The 26,002-nt window shown below is 33.9% G+C and overlaps 1 protein-coding gene across 1 annotated transcript; it reads right to left on the bottom strand.

Annotated features, from left to right (window-relative positions):
- Positions 1–8,525: 8,525 nt before the first annotated feature.
- Positions 8,526–17,017, bottom strand: LOC142978270 (uncharacterized). The gene is made up of 5 exons (XM_076122641.1): positions 16,927–17,017; positions 15,865–15,917; positions 15,065–15,247; positions 13,866–13,996; positions 8,526–9,765 (listed from the first exon to the last, which is right to left on the bottom strand). Exons 1-5 carry the CDS (start codon positions 16,949–16,951, stop codon positions 9,390–9,392), a joined length of 768 nt encoding a protein of 255 aa, XP_075978756.1. The 5' UTR covers positions 16,952–17,017; the 3' UTR covers positions 8,526–9,389.
- Positions 17,018–26,002: the final 8,985 nt, after the last annotated feature.

The following is a 26,002-nucleotide window of genomic DNA, read 5'->3' as shown; positions in this document are numbered from 1 at the left end:
TAAAATTCCAGTAATTAAATTAAAACATGCTTTTATAATTATAACGAACTTGACATAGAAAAGACTCATTATTCTAATTGCCAGACATCGTAATTACTTTATAAAAAACCTAAGAGCATTAAGAATACACACAAAAGTGTCACCTTTGTTCTTAAGATGATTAAAAAAAATAAGATGCAATTAAGTAAAAAAACCGGCCATGTGCGAGCTGGACTCGAGCACAACTGGTTCCGTACCATTTCTTACAAAAACTGCAAACACTACACGTTTGTTGCATGGGAGACGCTTGAATATTATTTTAATCTGTTTCTTTATTACTTGTTGTCATAGCCGCGACAGAAATACATTATCCGTCATAATTTCAACGGTCTAACTATCACAGTTCATGAGATTACAGACTGGTGACAGATAGACAGACTGAATAGGGTCCCGTTTGTACCCTTTGGCTACGGAACTCCAAAAAGAAAAAATAATTAGTGTCTCATTCAGGTGAAAAGTAGCGGGAAAATTTATGGTACGGCTTAAAATTAAGGCCCCAAGTTGTTTTGTAATGTACCTTATGTTAACTTTTTTTCCTTGAGGCTGTATTTATGTCCAGAAGTTTCTTGTCATATTTATGTTGTGTTTTACGCTCACCGCGTTGACCGTGTCGGAAAATACGCGGAAGCTTATGAATTTTTATTTTGTAAATCATTTTCGAAGTTGCAATTGGCGTGAGCCTTTTCAAGCTCTTTGGAGATTCGTTTCACGTTAAAGTATTAAGCTGTGTAAAATTACTAATGCAAAAAATACCTTTGCTCTATAGAACCACATTTTGTGGCACTGGATATAACAATATAGCTTTCAGCGATTAATAATTATGTTTTACATAAGTATGCTTATCTTTCACATCTTCTAACGTGCTACAAGGTGGCCAAGTGTAAAGTTTAAAACGTCTTCAAATCTAAAAGAAACATGTTATAACAAAAGCAGTCTATTATAATAAGGGTGTACTACAATTACCAATATGACATTTTGTAAACAAATTGCACAGATAAATAAAACACCGCATTCCGCTATGCCTTTTGAACTACCTCTTACGTGACACGACCTTTAAAGTCTCTGACTCAAAAATTCATTAAAATTACCTCTCCATGCCTAATTTATTCTCAAAACAAGGAACAACTTTTCACATCACACCCACCTCCTGTACATTAGTAAATAATTAACAGGCCCGCGGTAAAAACATTAGATTTCCTCAGATTCATTATGTATATGTGTTTTGCAGGTTTGACCTATAAAAAGGGAGAAATTCCCGTTTCAATGTAAATAAGTAACCCTCGTCAAGTTAAGACAGACGGTATGCTAAAGCCGATTTCTCTTTGCATTATATTTAATAATATTTTTCCTTCGATTTCCTTGGTATTATGCTCGCTGTGAGATGTTCGTTGCGTTGGTTTTATTTTTATAAGGCGATGTTATTCCAATGAAGATTAATGTTTTACAGCGAAATGTTTGCCTTGTACTGATGAATCTTTCATTCGATTTAGCTTTATTATTAGTGATGGTTTCTTAGTATAGAATATTACTCACTAAGGTAGATTAAGGTAGGAAATAACTATGGGATCGTATGAGTTTACTACGCTCTTTTTAACACATTATTAACAATGTATTATACTAATAAAGGGGTCCACCTTTATTACAGGTAAAACATTCTAACCATCTTTGCTCCTTAAAGCTTAAGCGTAATATAATGTAAATTATGTTTAATCTGCCGTATTTTATGACCGTAGAATACACCATAGCCCATTTCACTCCCCAACAAAATTACCGAAAATTCACATAAACACATTCTCCTTTATTAGGTTGACCTCTTAATCCTGCATCTGACCCCAAATACATAAATAACAGTTTTCACCGAATAAGTAACTTTATATTCACCGAAGTATCCGTGGGGTACTTTATAGCGATTTACTGATGTTTGGGCCACATCGACCGGCTGTCTAGAAAAATGGACGGCCATGCATTAGCGGGCGGGGGGTTAAAGCGCTTAGCTCGTATCGCATTTACGGGTTGGGGTGATTTTATTTGGAAGGATATCGGTAAGTAGTGTCAGTGAAGGTACTTTGATGTGGAATCGTGTTTTTTATTAGCACCTTTGTTTGGAGTCCCCAAACGAAAGCACCTTTTCGTTGTGAAAATACTAAGTTACCGGTATATCTTTATTATAACATAACGATTAAAACTATATTCGTGTTTGGATCTTTTTTCAATAGATAATGACAGTCCATTAAAATCGTCAAATTGCTTAGATGGTTACCAGCCCAAAAACGTATAAAATACAAGATAAAAATAGCTCTACAAGAATTTGAAAGAAGCCTACAATCAATAAAACCTAATTTAATTATTAGTTGTCGTGAGGCACCCACGCTTTGTTCACTCAAATTGAATTATCTTGCTTGATGTGATAAATGTAATATCTGTCTAAGTACTTAGTAATATTCGGAGATTTTATATGAGAGAAAAAAACAGATGGAAAAAGACTAAGATGCTATTTGACGATATCAGAGACACGATTCTCTATCACTATCAGCTAGCACAAACGGCTATATATAGCTATCTATTTTTTTTTCTTTGATCTTGAATTTTGTGACTATTGTTGAAACATACAGTTTATGAAAGTCTTTGCGTTATTATCTCAAGAACATAATTAATTCTGTTGAATTTAATACTTACGCGTAATTGTAAAATAACATAGCATGTAGAAAAATAATTTAAAAAATAGATCAATTTATCTTAACAAATTTCAAAATTGTTGTTGACATTTCATGTTTACTTGAAATCATTCGGAATCTTGGCTTAGAACCTTTCAATAGATATGTCACAAATAATTTACAAGGTAGATACACTTTTAATTCTGCTTAGATCACATGAATCCCTACCATTTTCCATATCATGCTCGCTCAATAGAAAAACTCGCTTCGATACACTAACGTATGGCTACGTCAATTTCTCACTGATGGCAATAACCGCTAACAATTGCTTTGTGTTGCTTTCAAAAGAAAAATAGTAGGCCCCTAGATTGCTTTCAAGCCCTTGAGGTTGTCAGATGGGAGGGTTATTTACATCCTATTGGAAAAAAAGTTGTTGCTTTTATTTAACCAAACCGAGGACGCGAGAAAGAAATGTGTTTATTTATTCTTTTCGCGATAGTTTTTGTTTACGAAGGAGAATTTATGCGGCACTAGGAAAGATGCAATGTTTGAACCTTTTACGACTGTTCGAACGAATAAATAGAAATTGTGTATTGAATATAGGTAGTTTACGTGAATGTTGTGAGACGTAACTAAAGTAAGACGTTGTTGTGGCACTTTATTGCTGTTTATAGAAGACGATAGCGATCTCGAAAGGTTGTCGAATTGTATCTTGTCTATTTTACTTGTTTGTAGTTAACCATATTTGATAGGTTTCAAATATTCTCTGACTTCATGGATGCATGCTATTCCAATCATTCTATGTTCGTTTTGTCAAACCAAAAACTGTTGAAATAAAGTCATCCCGCTCAATCAACATATTTTTTTTATTTTGTATCCTCAACTCAACATTTTATTTTCCGCTTTTATTGTGTTTTAAAACATTTTATCACCAATTGTGGGTTCGTAGGAAATTTCTCTTTTAAGGGCCTGAGCGTTACGTTATAATAAGAGCACGTAGCACACATCCTCCGTCATAAACCCATCCCACAGTCAATAATACGCAATGTCTTCGAATTTTTATTATGACACCGCATTACATAAAACAGGTACCCATATAAGTGCGTACCATAAAAAGATACACAAAAATAAATTCAGACGTAAAACGTAAATAAGCCTATAAAGTGGTTTAATAAGCGAGCATTTACGCCGTGGACATCTTTTTTGGACCGCATCAGTGATATTTACTTTACGAGGAGATCGTAAAAAGCAAATTTCATCGGGAACCCGACGTCCTCGTGTCCTTAGCGTGTTTATAGTGACGTATGTGGGGTCACGAACGCTACAAAACGAATGTACAGATCCGTCTTGACAATTCACTGGAATTCTAAATAGATACCCTGCCTGTATGATTATTTCTATCCACTTTTATAAAAGTTTTAAAGTGTTAAATGACATTTGAGATTGGTAGTCGTTGTTCATGGAGATTACGTATATCTAAGTACATACATACACTAAGTACATATTATGACCGCAGATCAAAATTACGAAAACACTGGTATTTTGTGGTCATCACTCCAATGTATCCAACCAATGGCACATAAATAAAAATATTTTAAAATAGAACACTTTACTGTTACCATCAGTAAAAAAGAAAAACAATAAACCATCTTCCAGCCGCAACATTATCTCTTTTTGAAAGAAAAAAATAGCTGCAGCCCTTATTCAACACTAAAGTGCACATTACGGGGACTTTCGACCCCAACGTGTAAGGGGTTCGGGATTGGAAAAATGCGCCGTCTTGCAATGATAAGGGGTGAAACAATTGGGACCTCAATTTACAGGCTTACCTGCATCGCTGAACAATTGAAGGCTTTATTTAAAGGGAATAAATTCCTAGCTTTTTAAGATGAAAAGAAAGGAACGTAATGAATAATTTGAAGGAAAAATAAAATGGAATGTACGTAGATCTGTAGATGTTTTAAAATCCTTATGTATCGAAATTTAATAATGTGATCGAAATATTTTCCGGTAATGTTTTATTTTTCAATCTGCAGCCTGCCTGAAAACCGCAAAATAAAAATAAGAGAGCATTTTTTTATTCCGAAATCCCTACAAACAAATCTTTTCAACATTTAATATTAATACGAAAGAAAAATAAGCTCGTAACCCAACACGGAAAAGAAATTTAAAAAACATCTGACTAACGTGGTTGGTGGCTGTCTGTAGCACACGTGTGCCCATATTTTTTATGCCAAAGTTAACCTGTCCCTTTTGGGAAACGCAGATAATAATTTCGAGCACTCGCGGAGTAGTTTTAGGGGCTTTTAATGGAATAAAAGCAGTTTGGATTTTTTTTTCTACCGCTCGCTCTGGCACGAAATGGGTTAAAATAATATACCTCGCCGAAATGTTTTACGCTTCGTACTTGAGGGTTTTCATACGAAAATTCGATGGAATATTTAAGTTGAATGAATTTTCTTTTTAGTTCAAAGGGTTACTTGGACAAATGAGTGGGTTAAAGCTTTTAACCTTTATGTATGTTTTGGGTACACGATGTATGCTAACTTTTAAAATAAACGAGGGTAGTGCGTATTTATGAGATGTGTTTAAATGAGGACAAAGCAATTATAAATTGTGAATGTAGACTTTACGTGGTGTCCTAAGGAATTATCGACCGTAAAATGGCGCAATAATATTTATGAATGAGACATTTTACATAATATAGAAAATAATAAGATCCGCCTACTAATTTAAAATCGTTACATAAAAATGTTGGAATTTAATGAATTTTATCAATACGATAAAACTAGTTGTCTTCGACAAATTCAGAAGCAATTCGACATCTGTGTAAGAACAAACTATAAATCTACAGCAGGTGCATTAAGAATTCCTCGTAAAGAACTCTCCTTAAAATTTCAACTGTAACTGTATCTGAAGGGAGTATTGCACGGTTACCATGGCAACCGGGCACTTAGACAGGGGGAGGCTCAATATGAACTGCACCATTTGAATTTCAAGTGCTATGCAAAGCGATTCCGATCTGAGGATCCGTCGAGATCGCTTTAATGTGCTTTAGTAAACACGGATATTATTGTCTCACTCGAATACCAATTGTTCTTTGTGGCTTAGTGGACCTTTGTGGATAGATAACGCTGTCGATTGCTGAAGACAAGGTTCTGAAATGATAATCAATAATTAATACAACGCCAATATGTATTACTTGTATGATTTTCTTGGAAATGTTTTATGAAGCAATTAAAATAAAAGTCAAATGTCTCAACGTCCTGTTATTTTCATGCTATAGTTCTATAAAATGTTTTTTTTTTTTGCCGGAGATAGATACAAGCCTATCTTTTTGCGAAAACTCGATAACTACTAAAAATATTTTTATTCTCTTTTAAACCGTCAGCAAGAACACAACGAAGACGTTTTTCTAAGAACCAAATGAATTGATTAGAATACCTATTAATAGATGACCTTGGAAGGTACTCTTAAACGAGTTCCAAGAAAAATTTACACCAATATTCCTCTGTTGAAAAACACTATAGTAAAATTACCGCACTATGCAAATTCCCTCTGTAATTGATCATTACGACGTCGCAGAACGTTCGCAAACAATTGAAAGAGGATCCATTTCAGACGGTTGCTAGTTTGTACAGACTGAAAATAAACAATAAAATAATAATAGACCTATCAAGGAATGTTATTATTGTTCTTGGTTGTGGAACGATAGGTTTTACTTTTCGAGGACATGAAATAATTGGATTTTTTATCTGTCTCTATGGCGCAGTGTCTTATTTTGTCTATCGGCCTGTTGGATGTAGTGTTTTAACAAATACGAACACAACTTTAACAATGATTCATAACGGTTACATTAATTATAATTCAAGACAAAATCTTTAAGACCTAAGCTCTTTCACAGACCCGTTAAACATTTTCTAAATTCTCTCTGTCATTTCGACAAGAAAATTGTACAAATGCACTGTGTATTTTAGTTAAGAATTTGTAAGTAAGCAACTACCAAATAAAGGAACGTGACGTAGGCTAAGTTTTCCGAGGCACGAAAACAATAGAGCCTAAATAAAAATAGTACTGAACGTAACAAGCACATGTTGCCATCTAGCAACTAGTTCTAAGACCTATTCAGAACCGTAGTTTTTTAGATTTCCCATACTCTAATATTTTGTACTATAGGAAATTGGTCCACTAGGCTTTTTCGCTACCGCTTCCTCGGTAGCAAAATTTTTCAAACAGAAAGTTTATGACCGTTGAACCAATCAGCACTGCGGCACGCATTACCGCCTAGTTGAACGGTAGAGGCATTCGCTATGGATTGAACAGTACTTATACCACATAATATTCATTTAGTAGCGCTAGTAAATAATGATTGTATCTGAACAGGCCTTTATAATGTAACATAAACTTAGATACGAAGGGCCCAATTCTTTCTTTTGTTAATTTTCTGATTCATTGACGGATGAAATAAGGTCTCGTTTAAATATGAATAGTGTATCCAACCAAGCATAGAGTTTGCTTTACTCAGTGATCTAAAAATGATAAGAAATGGTTTGAGATATTTATTTATCTGCGCAGAAGATGTTTTATAGACATTGGCGATATTTTGTATTTTAAAATGTTTATCTAAAGATGTAAAGGTTTGTTTCAATGTGATGTATTTTGGGATCGGTATTTTGTATTGTAATTGTCCTTATTTATTTTTATCTTCATCTACAATCATCATTAAATGTTGATTGCCCACTTCTTGCTAAGATATTCTAAAATTGATTTGTTTTAGACTACAATCAGTCTGGAAAACGAATTATCTACTTTAAGTGCGTACTCTAGCACAAAACGTAGCCTTAAACGATACAGTAATACAATTTCCCACTCACAAAGCTAGACAATTGTCTTAATTCTAATAGTTCCTCATACTAAATCACTATTCCAAAATCCATTACCGAAATACTGTAGTATGCAAATGACTAACTTGACAATCGCGCACTAATAGATTAATCGGAGCGCGACAGAGCGACAAGGCGACAAAGCTGCAAATTCAATGTCGAATCCAAATCAATTAACTAGTACCAATTTGGCCGAAGTTGGACGATGCAATTAGAAATGTCGGACTATCTGACCGAGCCAAGACCGTCACGATGCTAACGACGTACAGACTACCCGTAATGATTTCCATTTGTTAGCCGTCGCGGGATCGACAAAGTTATAGCGATACGACAATGCTGCTAATTCGATACTATTGTTCATTTAAAGTGATTTGCTTAAGGTTGTTTCGGGAAATCTGGAACTATTATATATTCGCTTAGCCTTTGTTCCAAACTGTGTTGGAGTCGGCTCCCAGTCTCACCGGATGCAGCTGGATACCAGTGTTTTACATGAAGCGACTGCCTATCTGACCTCCACAACCCAGTTACTTGGGTATTAACACGATACCCTTCGGTAAGACTGGTTGTCAGACTTTCAAGCTTCTGACTACTGTTAACGACTGTCAAAGATCTTCGAAATTGACAGCCGGGACCCACAATTTAACGTGCCTTCCGAAACACGGAGAAACTCGATATGTATAAGATGGTCACCCATCCACGGAACAACTTCGGCAAGCGTAGCTTAACCTCAGAGATCGATCCGTGCGGCTGTTGTAAACTAAGCCACGTGCTCCTCCTTATAATATAAATGGTTCGTAAAAAATGCGATATGCGGGCAGAATATATCTAAGTCACTGTAATCTTTATGGATCAGGGCTTGGCAGGTCTAACACTGAGCTACGTACGTAAGTTTCGAAAGAAATGTATTTCTGAAAATAGTGAGATTTAAAGCTAAAAATAAAACAAAAAATAAACTTTGCGCAATATAAATATATTAATATATTATAACTATACTCGTTCGGGAACTTAGTAGTCTTAACTTAGTAGAGTAGTTTTCTAGTTTTTACAAAAATGTTGCTGCTCTACACCTATTAGGTATTTAAAGCTCGATGTTATATAGTCATCAGCCTTTCCTAATAAAAAGACTAATTAACACATTAATATTTTTTCAATTCGAATCAGTAGTTCTTGTTATTAACGCGTCAAACAAAATCAATTTTTTCTTTTTATTATTAGTAGGTATAGAACATTTATATGCGTTAACAAAGTTAACTTAAAGATTTTTATTTAAAATTGTTTCACAGTCAAGTTAGTTTTAATTAACATTCACATCAAATAATTTTAAAAGTTCTTTGTTCAATAGTTTGAATGGCTCCGATATTCTTTGTTATCGTTATTCAACGATACAAATTGAAATGATCTAAATGCAAATAGAGTACGGAATACATTGCTTACTAATTTTATGCAAAATGAAACTAGCTGCTTTTTAATTAATTGATTTTATGTTAATACTCGTTAGTGTATACTATATTATTACTATCTATGTATAGTACAAATGAAGTGAGAAGAATAATTTTGTGACTTTGTGCGACAATCATAGGAATTGTATGTTGATGGAATCTTCGTAAATAAAGAATATACCTGAATAAATATTTTCTTGTTTTTCTATTTCTTCGCAATGCATGTTCTTTTATACAATTAAAAATATGAACTGAATAAAAAATCCTATTTTCCAACTGCTCTTTTTAAATACTTACTTGCTGACCATAACACGTGGTATCACAATTATTTGGAATGTAACTTTATACTAAACTAATTTAGACTATCAAAAATATTATATTAACATAGCAACAGCCTCACACCATACTTCGACTCCCATTCTATCAGTGTAAGTTTTGCCATTATAGGAAAACTCCGTAAAAGGTATCCGCAAATAAACAGTAAAACCTAAATATTTCCCGATCTTCTGTGTTCCTGGTGCAGTCCACAAAGCTTGGCAGAACTTTGGTATCTTGCTCACTGGTTTCCTTTCAGGCATAAAAGCGTATTTTGGACCGAAGTCCTTCACAGTGATGGAAGAAACTGGCCCGTCTTTCAACTTCTTGGCTACGTCTATGGAGATCTTGCAGAGTATTTGACCGAGTTTCTGATGTCTGTGAGGACGAAGTGTCGCGAGGAACATTATTTCGAGGCTGCAGTCGAGGCCGAATCTGAAAGTAAGATGGACAGATAAGTATATATTATCATTCTATAGTCAGTGTTTCGATGTTTAAAAAAAGTAACTCAGTACCGTACAATACAGGAATTCGGTTATTGTAATAGTCTGTTCTTTGAAATTTGGGCACTTTTTCAAAAGTTTCCGATGAATGTTTAGTAGGTAGACGAGCCTATTGCTTTTTACCTGGACAATAATAATTACCTGGATAATTTTGATAACGGCGTATTAGAAAAACACAATATGAGTTTACATAAGAAATTCTGAAAGTTTTTGATCCATAAGCTTAGACTGCTTAACTACTCTGTATTAGTAAATAGTGACTCCTTTAAAAAAAAAGAAAAGTAACTGCATTGGACTTCAAACCTAAATGACTGCGCCTAAGATTGCTAATCGCTTTACGACCATCAAATGCAATACTACGATCGACTTGAGACGTACTACACAATAATGTACCCATTTCTGTATTTAGTATGCCACAGTGTACCCATTAACGGATCGCGTGATCAACTATACGTTACAATAACAATACGCTAGTGTGCTATTAACTAGGAAATTATAGTGTGACAATGACTGGCATACATGACATCACGTTGTTTGCTTTGACATAAAAATGCTTAAAAGGTTTTGAATGCATGCATACTTTTGTGCGTTCATTTATTTTTTTACTGGATTACTATAAAAAGTATTTTTTTTTACAGATTGTATTGTAAATCAATTATAAAGACAATGACTCACTTCCTTTAACAAAAGATAGAAGTTCGCTACCGCACTTATATCCGCTATTACAGGTTTGATTTCCTTATGAAATGTTATATTTTATACTATTTGTGTGGATTAGGATTCATAGCAGATTTTGTTTCTATCGATTACAGAAGTTCATTCAACAAAATATTTATAAAGTTGTTACTATTTGAAAATGTAAATATTATTATTATTTGATTAAACGTTAAAAGAAAATAAAAATGCCATCAAAAACATTCTGTAAAAACCTCAAGTCTCGCCGTAAAAAGTTGTGAGATCTATATAATACCAAGTCGATTAATCTATTTAGTCTCTACTTAAAGGACCTTCTGTCTTAAGTTATTACGTATGTTATTATCATGCCAATTTAAAAAATATACCTCTAAAACATATAGACCGACCTGGCCATCGCATAATTTGATTATTAGTATGTATCACACTACAGAGCTCGACGAGAAGTTAATGCTCCTGAAATGTTAATGGCGAATTTGTGTTTTCTTGCGATGACCAAGTCGATCTATTTGTTTTTAAGGTATTTTTTTTTTAAATTGGTATGATAATAACATACGTAATAACTTAAGACAGAAGGTCCTTTAAGTAGAGACTAAATAGATTAATCGACTTGGTATTATATAGATCTCACAACTTTTTACGGCGAGACTTGAGGTTTTTACAGAATGTTTTTGATGGCATCTCACTTCTTTTTGTAGAGCGAATAGAGTAAACATAAGTCCAACTTGTATGGAAAGCCGTATTTTTTTCATAATTCAACATATTTTCCTGTGGGAATGTTGTTCAGTTTCATGGGCTAAACACCCTTACCCACCCTATACCCCCTCCCGTTATGTCTCATATAGTAGATACATATTTACACCTATTTATTTTATTTTCTACAGAAATAATAATTTAATTCATTAACTGCAAATGTAACCTTGTAATCTTATACATTTATATGGGATTACAAAGTTATTGTTGCAGTTAGTGTATTTAAAAAACTTGACCGAAATTAGAAAATATTGAATTTTTCCCATGATTAAGACACTAAACCCTATTTGTATTCTAAATTTTAAGCTTCTAAGTCTGCTAGAAGTACCTTAGACTTTTGATGATCGGTGAGTCAGTGAGTCAGTGAATCAGTGAGTGACAAAATTCAAAATTTTAACAAGTTGTCATTCTTAAACTACTGGTTCAAATTGACTGAAATTTTAAATATACCGTGTTTATACAATGACTGATTAGTTGCTGAAAATTCAGGCTTCTTGTATTATCCACTACGAAATTATAGGGGTGTCAAAAATAGCCCGAATTGCTTCGAGAAAAGGATGTTACGACCGTGCCGCTTTTTTTTTGCTCGACTTGCGGGGGCACTTCCGTGCCCCCAGATATTTACTTCTTTCTCAAGTAACAACCAAATTCATTTCAGTACTAAGCAAACTCAAAAACAAAACAAGATCTCGGAGTTACAAACGGCATTAAACCGCAATATGCATAAGACGTATTATCTTGCCTGTTTCATTATGTCAAACGAGGCTGGCAGAATTAATGAGACTTGCATTATAGTACCTTGGTAAGATACAAGGATATTTACTGAGGTATTGTACTTATTCTACTTTACTTTTTGGTGGTAATGTGTGTTTGTTACTATAAGATTATTTAAATAGACGTCGGTATTCACTTGCAACCAGCTTTTCCGAAACGGACAAAAGAAATACAATATATATGACTATTTCAAAAACTTTGTACGACTTTTACGAAATAAAGGATATTTTGAATTTGAATTTGAACATGTTGTAACATCTAAGTACTAACATTGTGAATGAAAAAAAATTGCATGGTCGGATGGATGGAAAATTTATGAACGGATTTTAATTATTTTTTACTGCCCCACTGCTGGCCAAGGGTCTCCTCTTCCTTACTAGAGAGGGGTTAACCCTTGAGTCCACCACGCTGGCCAAATGCGCGTTAAGGACTTTGCTACCCTCATTAACGTATTAAACACATTTTTAAGCATGCAGGGTTTCACCACGATGTTTTCCTTCACCGTTAGAGCAAGTGATAAGTATTTCTAATACACATATATTATAACTATGTCATCGCTGTGTGTTTGGCATCTATAGTAATAATACATACTATGTAGATAACTAGTTACATAATGATGTAGTAACAAGTTCTTAAATCATATCTAATCAAGAATGCAACGATAACAACGAAAGTCTTTAAAAAATAGATAGTACTTATATGAAGTCGATAAAATAATCACTTAGCAACATAACGTTTAATCTACAAAATTAATACAAATACCCCCCTCACTAGTCTGTAAAGGCTTTTGATAGGCACATGTCTGTCGTCCTTTAAACGACATGTTTTTTCCGTCATGGTTTTTACGATATTAAAAACCCACATGCATTTTAACAAAGCCGTCCATTATGTTATTGAGCCATCAACCAATCAACTAATAGGAGCAGGTTAGAGGAAGGATCAATTGGTTTTGAAAATAAACGCATATGATAAAGTATATGTATCTATAGAAACCAATGATCAAAGGACAGACAGCAACAAAAGTTATCTATACTAATATTATAAAGCTGAAGAGTTTGTTTGTTTGAACGCGCTAATCTCGGAAACTACTGGTCCGATTTGAAAAATTCTTTCAGTATTAGATAGCCCATTTATCGAGGAAGGCTATAGGTTATATATCATCACGCTACAACCCATAGGAGCAGAGTACCAATGAAAAATGTTACAAAAACGGGGAAATTATGATTCTCTTATGTGACGCAAACGAAGTTGCGCGGGTCAGCTAGTTGAATATATTTTCGAATGTTCAGTACTTAATATTTGCAAGACATATTTTGTTGTGCAATAGAAAAATAAGTATAATTGAGAGGCCTGTCCTAGAGAGTCGCTCAGTTGTGAAATTACGACCTAACATGGCAGCGTGCGTAAGGACAGTCAACTTAAGATCACGGCCGGCGAAATATAAAAACCCAGCTAACTTTAGTCGGACTACTTGGTAGAGAGCTTTGTATGCAAGGCTCACAGGTGGCGGAGATATAATATAACATTTAAAATTTAGCCTAAGACGGTAGCCTGTTTGGTAACGCTACTTTATATTTGGAAATATCTAGACGAATTGCTTATGCCAATGCTCTTTTTTAAGTTGTGAGCCTATAACATTGGTAGAGCATTAATAAAAGAATTTAGTCACTTTCGTCGATGATTGTACTACGGGCAATCGTCAAAGGACCTAGATACAGGATGCGACTGCATTCGTTGCAAGTGTGAAGTCAATTTTCCTATTATATCAATCAGGCTGCAATAGTTTCTTCAATTGGCAAATTGTGTTCTTACTTCTCAAAGAAATTGCACCTTCCGTCGACGTTCGCCATAAATTCTATGAGAGCACGTGACGATGGCTGCGTGCATCGTTCTTCAGCAAATATCTCGAAGAACGGCTTCTCGCCCGATTCTGATGTTGCCACCTGAAATAATAAAAATAATTCGATAATTTTCAATTTTTTGGAGGAATAGGAGCGCTATTTAGTTAGTGATTGACATTCTGAGAATAATATTCGACAAATAACCCCTATATTTTATCAAATTGATATCGGAGATATTTTGTGCCAGTTTCTAAGTCAATCATCTAATTGGCAAAAATCCTTACTGGAAGAATTATTTTGTCGTTTGCTAAATAATCAAAAACTTTTCTTCGAATAAATTGATCTGAAGACAACTTACGTGCCTACATAAGCCCGATAATCTTTAATAATTCTAAAAACAATTTAAAGTTAAATTAATATTTTGCACACAATACAAAAGTACTTAAACGGTACTTGACATACTCAAAAACACATAGCAAATTATCAATCTACAGCAGCATATCTCAGGCTGATTCACAAAAGTCACGAAAAATCATTAACATAACAAAGTAAACGCTTAGCATTCATTACGACGGTTAATTAGTTACAAGCGAAGTAATGAGACTGAGAGATTTATTCTCAAGTTTAGAAGCACGAGGAAATGAGAACATAATCAACTCGCGTTAATAATTAATGTAGTCTTGAGTATTCCCCATTTTTCTGAAGCTTGAATTGCTGATATTAAAAAAAATAATGTCCATACAATTGGTATCTGCAATTCATCATTTACAAGGTCGCAAAAAATATGGTAAGAGTAACCTATTGATCAAATTTATGAAATAGTCTAGCTAGATTGCGATATGATTCAGTTTTTTATTACTGTTTTTGGCGAGTTTAAGTGGAAATTTATTACAATATTCCGGGCACACTAGCATATTGGGCTATTATGTATAAACCATCAGGAATTGGAAATCTCGATTTGGGGATTTTGTCTAGACCCGGCTACCATACGACATGGCAATCAAAATGAATAAATCAGATAAAATTTGTCTAAACTTACTTATTCACAATAGACCATCATTTTTTATTTTATTTCTTATTTTAGGAAAAGTTACTGCTACTACAATAAATAAGTAAAAAAGGTAATTCGTAACATTTTAAAGGCCAGTTACAAGAAAAATAAAGATTTACCTGTAATTTGTTGAAAGAAGCTGCAACGACTTCTCCAGTTTCAATGTGAATAGCGACAAGAGATACGCCATCTATTGCTGTGTCGGCACATAGTTCGAGCAGTTCTTCAGCAGCTTTATCATTCTTGTTGATCTCAGTACCAATACTAACTGTTTCGTCTTGGCAGAAGGATTCTTTTATTACCTGGAGAGTAAGAAAATATTCTATTATTAAATACAGCATCAGTAAAAGAACAGGTCTTTGCTTTTGCGCAATCAGTTGTTTATCGTATCCTTGCTAACAAAGGTTTAGGATCATAATCTGTTTCAGGTTCAATATCTCTTTAGGAAATATTTATCAATCATATCATTTTCTTATATCGCTGTTATGCAGTTTTCAAGAAGTTCCTGTCAGTGGGGGAATACGATATGTACTTCATGACCGATCCTTTTTTGAAGCAAGTGTGAATCATTTTAACCGATTCGTTGCGGATGGCACGACAGGCGTGCCATTCAATTCTTTTATATATGGCGTATGACACGAGAGGCATGTCTTTTTTAAATATCATATAACTCGCTCAAATTGAGTCATCAACTTTAATGGCGGTTGGCCCGACAGGCGTGTCACGAAATATTTGTTTGCCGCCACAGCTAGAAGTTTACGAAAACGCAAGTCGCAACGAATCGGTTAATAAATATGCTCAAAAATCTTTATAATATAACAAAATAAATAGAAAATAAAACACACATTCGAGTACAATGTTAACTGAAAGACATCGGAACAAACTAAATAGCCTTATAGTATTTGCAGCGAATACTCACTCTTAATGCACCGTGGAAAGTCGCAGCTGACAGAGATTCTATTCTGTATTTTCCTGAAATGAACGGGAAAATGGAAGCTGTTTAAAAAATAGTATCATTTTGTAAATATACTAGCTGATGCTTAAGCGTCGTATCGCTCACGGCAGATTTATTTAAAGAGATACCGATTGGATTTTTCGAAAACATTTCTAAGTGAGTGATATGTAAATTGACCATAAGACTCGTTTTATAAATTACTTACAGATTTTATATTACTGTAAACTAATAACTACTCTTACATACATTGATATATAATGATCTTAGAATACGAGATATAGAATCCTTTCAGTAGCTTTAACTTCACAAGATTCACAGCAAAAAAATATAGTTGTTATTGGCTGTGGTATAATATGTAAATAAAAAGTTTATAATGTGCTAATACATAGTTATATTCAATAAAAATTACAGTGACACTCATCTATTATCAATTATTTCGTTCATAATAATTATGACATACTTACCATATATTTTTATTTGAGATACACTATCAACTGTTCATAGATAAGATACCAAAGAATAAGAATAAAAATAAAATGTTATGTGTTAAATAATATTATTTTTCACATTTTTTCTGACCATACTTACAATAAACGTCGTCTTAGCTCTGATTCGTTATACAGTTGTTACTTTTAATCAATTTTAAAACGGTATATTAGAGAAAAACAAAAGAAACACTGCTTACACTATGTTTTTAGTGACATAGTTCAAGTGTAAACAGATATTGAACTCTCTCTAAAGTTAATGACCTTTCACAATGTTTAACGTTATCCTAATACACATTTCTAAACATAATTTGAATTCAAACGTAACGGGAATTCCGGAATCTTGTGTCGTATAAACACAGCTGACATTATTATTTTGTAAACATCACATACGATTCAGGTCACAAGAAAATTACTGGTTGTAATAGCATAAAACACACATAGATCCACTTTTACAAAGCATTACACAATATAAACAGAACATTTTAGTACTAAATTATAGTAAATAAATCACTTTAAAATATTAAATGAATAGACTAACCATCTTCAGTAGTAAACCACTCCATTTTAGTAAACACACGGACGTCAAACTGTTCGTATTGACACGTGCGCACGCGCCGCTGTATCGCGATAGACTGCCTTGACATTCGGAACTTGTTGTTATAGGACGCTCAGTTCATTGACCCTGACCCTTTATTAGTATAGATAATGAATGATAAAATGTATCGCGTTGAGTTAGCAGTTGGGATTTAATAAGAACTTAGAAGTAAAAAAGTTAAATGTTCCATGGATTTACTTAACTGCCTCTGTGGCACGGTTGATAGTGTATCCGACAGTTGATCATTAGGTCTCGGGTTCGATTCCCGGATTGGACAAAGTGCTATAGGTATTTTGTTATTTATATTGGAATATTTCTCAAGTAGCCCGGAGTTTAGTAACGCGTTCGGGATATGGCAATAGGCTCGTCCCCTATCACATGGCATCCTTATTGTTAATAGCAAAACGTGGGTGTATTTCATACGCCTTTGCCTATACCTATATGTACATCAGGCGTTATAATAGGTATATATATGTTTATAATATAATATATACGGATTTACTTAAAAAATATATAAGTTTAATCTTGTCCGAAACCTTAGTCTTGAAATACAGGTAAACTTATTCTAGTCATAATTTATTTCAAAAGTGATTTAGTATACAGTTTTGATAAAGTTAATTATTGTAATATTACAATAGAAAGTATAAATTATTACAAAATTTAAATTACTACAGATTATTTAATTTTTGACACTTGAAATAATGATAGTAAAATTAATAATACAGCAATAAAACATAGCGTCGTTATAATTTCAAAAGCTACATTTATCTTGGAGCTAGTTTAAACATTTCACAACATATTTTCATACATTTAACAAATATCTTTACTCAGAATAAATTAAATTTTGTCTCGTTTAATCACAATCTCTGCTTCTGACAACGTATTTAGTACACGGCCGATTAATTTGGAATACAAAAGAAAGTTAAAGCAAATATCAAATACAAAGTTGAGAGACTCTTGAGAAAAATATGATCGCAATAAAATACCACCGAAGGCAAATGTTTTATAAATAATCAGCTTTGAGTGCCAAATTATAATTATGCGGTGTTTCATTAACACAAACGATTAAATTATATATTTTTACGGATGCTTTTCCTTGTTTTATTTTAATGACAGTTGAGCAATTATAATGAATAAACAAATCTGTGAATAATATTTTCATTTCAGCAGATTGAGATCAGTTAGTAATGAAATAAATATATTTCGTTTCCAGTTCCAGTCGATTTGTCAATATATTTTATCTTCATGCACCAAAATATCTACCATAAACTAAGATCACAAAGTAAAAAAAAAATCTCGTGTATCAATAACACACTCTCTTAAAAGAAAGTCACTTTCAAAGCACTTCCAATGATATGAAAAGTCAGGTTGAAGCTATATAGCTGATTCAGTTGAGAGCAATCAGCAGGCAGGCCACGCCGACGAAATTCAATTTTTCAAGTGCTAACAGCTATCGTGGCTATAAAGCGTTCTCACATTTTAACTGGAAGAATTCTTTAGTTCTCCTACAGTAGTTTTAAGTGCTTTTTACATTTCACACGAGTAATAAAGGGTAATAGATTCCGAGAGTTCCTGTCCCGACAACGGATTCTCATATCAGAACAACTTTCCTGATCTCGAACTAAGATTGTACGTGTCGCGAATCCCAAAAATGGTGGCTTATAGAAAAAGTCTATATCCCAAAAACTTTTGACAAGTAAAACCGAATAAAGTGAAATTGATTTCGTCGTGAAGAATAATATTGTTTTACAACTCTAAAACGTTCAGAAAAAGAGTATTTTAAAGCAATAAAAACGTCTGTAAGATCATTGTGTTGCTCGTCACGAGGAGGTTTAATGAAACACATCAGGCTGGCAGAGGTACGAATCACGAATTCTAAACACGAAGCAACCTTGTTAACTATACGGCTGTCAGCCCAACTCATTTCCCAAAGAAAATTGCCTAGATAATGTACGTTTGAGATAGATAAAGGAAAACAATTTGCTCCCCATTTGCATAATTTCTGACAATAGCACAATGACTGTCGTTTTAGTTTAGTTTGAAATAATAGACCAAACGTATTTAATATGTTGTTATAATTTACAGATTTTTGTGCGTGGTTTGACGTGGAGATTTCTTGTTATTTGCTACTAACCTTGAGTAATAAGCATTAAAAACAAGTTTCTAATGATTAAATGTCTGAAGTTTTAGTATTTATAAAACAGTTGTTATATTTTGCAGAACGACATTCGTTTACAACGCTTGTTTAAAATATGCACCGCCGAACCCTTGCTGCGGAAACAAGAATGGAACGTTATCACTTGCAAATAAGATACTAGACGAGATCAAAGGGAACTATTATTTTAAACCTTCTCATGTCTGTTATGCTTACAATATTTGAACTACTTCAGTCAAGGCTCTATTTGAGCTCAATGGTTCTAAGATGATAGCGCTCGTTATTTTTAAGTAGCACTTTATTTGCTAGACCAAAAACAGTTTTATTTTTATAGGTTTCACTATTACTACTTATACGCTTAATTATAAGGTGTAAGGAGGAGATTTAAAGTTAATTATATCTTATTGTCGTATCATATTATGTTGGCTGAAACGTCGGGTATTAATAAATTATCGTAACTTTTAAACTCTCGCTTGGAATTCGTTTAAGGTTTTAGTGTTAAGTTCCTTTTTTAACTCAAACTAGATTTTGTCTTAACGAATTGACATAAAGTATGTTGAATACACACACAAAAATATATCCGCAAACAAAACAAAAGCTTCTATTACTCCAGTGAGAAAACATTTGAAGAAGTTTTTCCCTGAAAAGCTTCCAATCGAACGGAATTCGTTTCGCAAGACTAAAGGAATCGAATTGATTCTGATAATTGATTTAGTTAGCTATGTCCTTCTGGATATTTTATCTTCGTGGCCCCCGTCCGATATGTTTGCTTTAGAAAATCTAATTTCTTTTATACTCGGCGATATCGCAAAACAAAGAATTTTCAATCTTGATGTCGTGTTGCCTTCAATAAGTTAATTAAAGCGGACTTCGGATTTAAACCACGTACGGCTATGAGCAACGACTGTTATATTGTTTTAGCTAGTTTATGTTACAATTTTGATCAATGGCTCTAAAACTTTCGAGTAAATAGTAGCTATTTGATGATTTGTATTTTGTGTGAATATAATATACAGTTTCGAATATGTTACTGCACACGATAGATATTTTGCGACAGAAGGGCACTAGTTAAAGGCGTTATATAATACATACGTATAAACCTTGTATTCTGTAGCTAAATTTTCTAAAGTCGGTACTGTCGGGTATCGAGATTTTGACATTTATAATGTAACATTTCTTGATAGCTAACCGGTTTTCGTTAGTCGATAGTAGCAGAGAATTGAGCTATTGAAGTCTTTGTTAATGTTCGTATATTACATATAATAAAGTTTTTTGCTATTGAACCACACCCTGTAGTTTAAGAACCACTGGTCAAATTCTACGATATTTACTCAAATTAAATAGTAGGTCCATTTCATATCAGTATTATTTTAGGCTCACGAGGCCCTTATGATAAGTCAATAACCTGAGAGACGTGTTACACCTTTGTAGATTGACTAGCCTTTGCCTACGAGTGTACTTGCGTTAAATACTTTTCTATGATCTTTTCACAGTTTGCTTAACAGTACTTTAAAGTAAAAGCTTTATCTTATTGTAGAGTTGTAAGTTTATGGATATTTATCAATGATTTAATCTTTCATGTATTTATTTTTATTTTTCTTAGTGCATCTTTTCTGTGAAAAAATTTATCTTTAATATCGAAAGTAGTTTTCCCCCTATGACTTTTCTTATTATTTTTCATTATGCACACTGGCTACTCTTCAAGCACTATTCATAGTTCGTACAAAATCATCCTACTAGTTAACGGCGTTGCTTTGTCAAACGTTTGGTCACAATGATTCATCACATCTATACTAATACTATAAAGCTGAAGAGTTTGTTTGTTTATTTGTTTGTTTGTTTGTTTGAACGCGCTAATCTCAGGAAATACTGGTCCGATTTGAAAAATTCTTTCAGTGTTAGATAGTCCATTTATCGAGAAAGGTTATAGGCTATATATCATCACGCTACTACCAATAGGAGCAGAATACCAGTGAAAAATGTTACAAAAACGGGGTAATTTTTAACTTATGTAACGCAAGCGAAGTTGCGCGGGTCAGCTAGTGTTTCATATTCCGTAAACATAACAAACGTCGATAGTCTTTAAAGTTGACATAACTTACAAAAGCATCTTGCTGCACCATTTAACAGCATTTTATGTAAATTCAATAATCACATTAAAAATGATAATGGATCGTAAATTTAATTTATACATCGTCCTGTGGTAGCCAACTGGCCATTACCGACATCAGAGCCATCTATCGTGAGGAAATATGGACCGATTTTTCTTTCAACGTTTTCTGCAATCAAAAATGTATTGTATGCAATTGGAAGTGATAAAGAGGTGTCGCAGTCCTTTTATTATGTTTTTATTTTTGTTTAATGACAATAAAACAATGTATTATTTTTATTTTGTTTCGCATCGAGACGATGTTTGACTGCCCAAAAACGTTGTATAAAACTCGTGTGCTCGATGTTTTGTTCAAATGGGAAACAACTAAGATGATCATAAATCTATACTAATATTATAAAGCTGAAGAGTTTGTTTGGTTGTTTGTTTGTTTGTTTGTTTGAACGCGCTTATCTCAAGAACTACTGGTCCGATTTGAAAAATTCAGTGTTAGATAGCCCATTTATCGAGGAAGGCTATAGGCTATATATTATCACGCTACGACCATTAGGAGCGGAGTAGTAACGAAAAATGTTACAATAACAGGGAAAATTATGACCCATTCTCTCTTACGCGACGCAAGCGAAGTTGCGCGGGTCAGCTAGTATATATATATAAGTACACCACCCATCTGGCCTCATATCTAAGGGCTCTATCTCATTAATCGTTATACAACTGATTAGGGCAGCGGTGTATAAAGTTAATAAAAACATAAAAGCATACGTTTTCATATAAATCATGGACAATGTTGTACTGTCAAGTTAATCTTTTTACTGAAACCAGTGTAAGCTATCTCTCTTTTATGAAACATCCATGTTCACTATTCAAATTCTTCAATATCCAAGCAAAAACTGAATTATGGAAGTACCGCATGTCACAATGCATTTTATATTCCTTTCATAAAAATGTAAGATGCTATCAGGTACGAAATTGATTTCTTACAAGACTTACTCATGTAAACCACGCATGGCTCATACATTTTAATCACGACGACATCGGGGAAATTTTTATTCGACTATAACACGTCTAACTATCAGCATAAAGAACATGTTCCTTTGCACATTCAGTGTTTAAGAAAATAATCCAAACACAGCTTTCGTCGCAGTAAAATTTTATGCAAATATCGTAGAGAATTTATTCGGTTGATATGCCCAATTACTCTCTTAGGCACTTAAAAGTGCTGTGGAATAGCTTTTAGAGGAAATTTTTTAAATGGTGTTGTATCCTTCAAAAAAGTATAGAGACGTGAAATTTCGCGTTCGGAACTGAGGGTTAATTTCGTTGACTTCCCTTTGTATTCGTGTTTCCATTTCTGTGTCGTGTGCTTAACACTCAGTTCGTTTAATACAAGGCATTGTCGCTCATTAGCTTTGTCGAGTTTTGAAAGCCTCGGCTTAGCTTTCGTCCACGTGAAAATTACAAATGTAGAATGTAATTTGACGCCTTTGTACTCCTAAAAGGAAAAATACGAAAAATATGTTCATTTGGATGTTATTCAGGGCGAATGTTACTAAAGATATGTTATACATATTCCTGTCTTAAAAGCAAAGAATGCGTCGCAAATACTGAGTCGCAAAACTCCGTTTAATCACGAGGCAACGTGTCATTGGGATTTTCTGTAAAAAAAAATTAAGTAACTCCCCAATTTAAGATAAAACCCAGTAGGTGATGTATGGCTATAGCAGATAACTTTTTATGTAACCTATTTTTTTTCAATAAACTTTATCATACATAACTGGCATAAAACGCTCACACGTATAATTTTGTTATAACCCATTTGCTGGCTGGCAATAAAAAAATGACATATATTTTTTAAGAAAAAATATTCATATTTACGTCTTGTCATAAAAGGTCATCATGGCTACATCTCATACTAACGTATAATTTTAGATCCCAATTAAACTGGAGGTGAAAGGTGCGCATTAGGCATAACACTAAACAATGGAGCTATAATTTTGACAGTTCGTTGTACCCTTTCGCGACGGTCGTAAAACTAGATGAAGGGGAAGGGTGCCTGTCTGTGTCGGTTGCATTTACATAGCCGTCTAAAAACAAGCATTTATCTGCCTATGAATTTGCATTTAGTTTCCATTGAGGATTATGGTGGAATGGTTCGATTAGAGATGGAGATTATTTCGCAATATTGAGATTAGTTCGGTCTCTCGGCTGTATTTAGTCGTACAATCCGTCTATTCATCACGATACTAACTTATTTCGCAAGCTTACTCCAAGTGGGTATTTGTCTCCACTCTTCAATATAAAAATGCGTAATTTTCTCCAGTCTTGTGCCAAATTTGACCACTTGGGTTTTTTTTCGTTTTTAAATTTTAATCGACTTAAGTTCAAATAATGTTTGGTGCGTACTTCCTTGAAAGAAAGTACTGGCTAATTTAAAGGTTGGAACTAATTTTATACCATGTCTCTTATAATACATTAGCTTGTGAAATGTTCGCATTGCTGTCAGAAAGAAGTTTTAACTCTGCAAACCCTTTTCACTCGAATGATTCAACCATCAATTTATTTCACTCAAATGCAGTGCATATCTCTAATAAACAGCTAACGATGATGACAACAACAAAACCGAACATTTCAAATAGTAGACATAATCCTGTAAAATACGATACACATTAACACATACATACATCGCTTATAGCGGGTGTGTCATCAAAATGATGGGGTGTTCATTCGTATTAAATCATAAATAATAACGGCCACCGATTAGCGCTGCGGTAAGCCTTTTATGGGGGGGTTGCAATGGGCACGGGACATTAATTCGTGGGCACGTTAGTGACGTATGTGTCTAGCCGGTTCGATCCTTCAACAATGTAACGTGATACTAGGCTTTGACAATGGAAAGGGGTACTGAAGGAATGTATAGAGTTTCATTGGCACGTTACAGCACAAATAGTTGTATAGATGTATTGAATGACTCTGTGGTTTCGGCGATAGCGTACGACTGATGACCACAAGGGTTTCGATCTCGAGTCAGGCAACACACTATTGGTGGTTTCTTATGAATATATGGTTATTCTTAATAGTATAAATACTGACGGTATTATAAGACTGTAAGTTTTTAAATTTCATTTTGATAAAACAAAACATTTAAGTAGTGTGTATAGGCTCAGTAGAAGAATAGTTGTTCTTTCAATAATATTTTAACTAAAAGAATACTCACAGGAAATTATGAAACAGTATTTTTATTTATTCATTTCCTAATAATAGTTATTAATTGATAACATTTAACAAGTTACAAAATTGATTATAGTAAAACTCTCTATAATATCAAAACGTAAAGCCCTTTGTACCGTATTCTTCTGCGTAACTTTAGCAAACAATATACATTATATTATGAAAATGTTGTTTAAATTTGTATTATTTTGCAATTTTGGGAACAACAGAGCTTGCACGTTCATACGAACATGGGACATTGTGTCCCGATGTATTGTTTCGAATACAGCAACTATACTCGCAACTATAAAAGATACACATGCAGTACAAGTTTTATCCTATCCTGTATTCTTCTTATCTCTTTTACTAACTGAACAAAAGTCTTTTGTTCCGTACGTCCCACAACTAATTTGTTCGAACACACTGCAACTAAATACCAGACTCTCGGAACAAAAAAAACTAATCACAAACACGGGACGAACAAAAAAGTCGTCCTTCATTACCATTACATACGTTTTCTTTTAGGAGTCACTCGAAGCCACTCTCAATTTTCTAGTCTGAAAAGCAACAAATGAGACTTATAAAGTTACATCCTGGCGTCACTTTCATCCAATTTTACCCTCAATTAGAAGCGCAATAAGGATCGAATTTCGCCGCAATTTTTCGCGTAGTTGAGTTATTCTGTAAATGAGAGGATACTCGAGACAGTAGGCTCTCAGTCTGAGTTGCGGTCTAGGAATTAATGTGGCGTGTCTAAAACCTAGCACGCACCTCTCCCGTGCATGTTTTTCCCTTTGTCTCATTGAAAACAATGTCTGTGGCTGCAAAGAGCCGGGACTTACTTTGTGGATGACATTTCAAATAGCTTGTAACGCGGTTTTTAGGACTAAATGGTGCAACTGCAGATGTTCTTGTGGGTGAGTAAAAGCGTATAGGATTTCAATATGGTAGTAAATATACTGGTGGTAATGCACTATAATGCTAAGTGACACTTTCTGTAGCTAACTATGTGATCTACCACTTGTTTTTGAAGTGTAATAAAAAAATTAGATTTTAAATCATATACACGAATACGTCCGTCACTTTGAAATAATGATCCTTTCAGACGTTACAGCAAGCATCCAGGATTTGCCACCAAATTATAAGGCGCACCTAAATCCCTGAAAAATGGACGGAATTTATAAAGAATTCGCATTGACTTAATGACATTCGATATATCATCGTTACGTCACATGAATAATGGAAGGTGATGGCGTGAATTTGCCGTGAGCAGTCACACGTGAAATCGCATTCGCACTTGGAACCATTAATCGAACGTGCCGTCTAAGGGTTTCTCCGAATTCCACATTCTTAGCAATTGTAGCCATTAGGTCTTGAACGATTCATGGAAGCGAATCGAGTCGGAAATTATGGCGTGGAAATTATTGTTATGCTATAGGCACTTTTCACGGTAGAACAAGCCCGAAAAGCTTTTATTATATTTGGTACAAGAGATTCTCAAAAGTAGCTTTAATATTTTGCGCTACGCAGTATCTGGAATAACCCAC

The sequence above is a fragment of the Anticarsia gemmatalis genome, chromosome 14, assembly GCF_050436995.1.
Source record: "Anticarsia gemmatalis isolate Benzon Research Colony breed Stoneville strain chromosome 14, ilAntGemm2 primary, whole genome shotgun sequence".
Lineage (NCBI taxonomy): Eukaryota > Metazoa > Arthropoda > Insecta > Lepidoptera > Erebidae > Anticarsia > Anticarsia gemmatalis.
Note: the sequence above shows the minus strand (reverse complement) of the source record. Positions and strands in the feature narration are given on the sequence as shown.

What these genes read in the sequence shown, in the direction of transcription:
- LOC142978270 (XM_076122641.1), bottom strand. Translation starts at nt 16,951, where the DNA reads ATGGAGTGGTTTACTACTGAAGATG. An exon ending in GTGGTTTACTACTGAAGATG is followed by an intron (nt 15,918 to 16,926) that starts GTTAGTCTATTC and finishes CGTTCATTTCAG; the next exon opens with GAAAATACAGAATAGAATCT. An exon ending in CTTCTTTCAACAAATTACAG is followed by an intron (nt 13,997 to 15,064) that starts GTAAATCTTTAT and finishes TTATTATTTCAG; the next exon opens with GTGGCAACATCAGAATCGGG.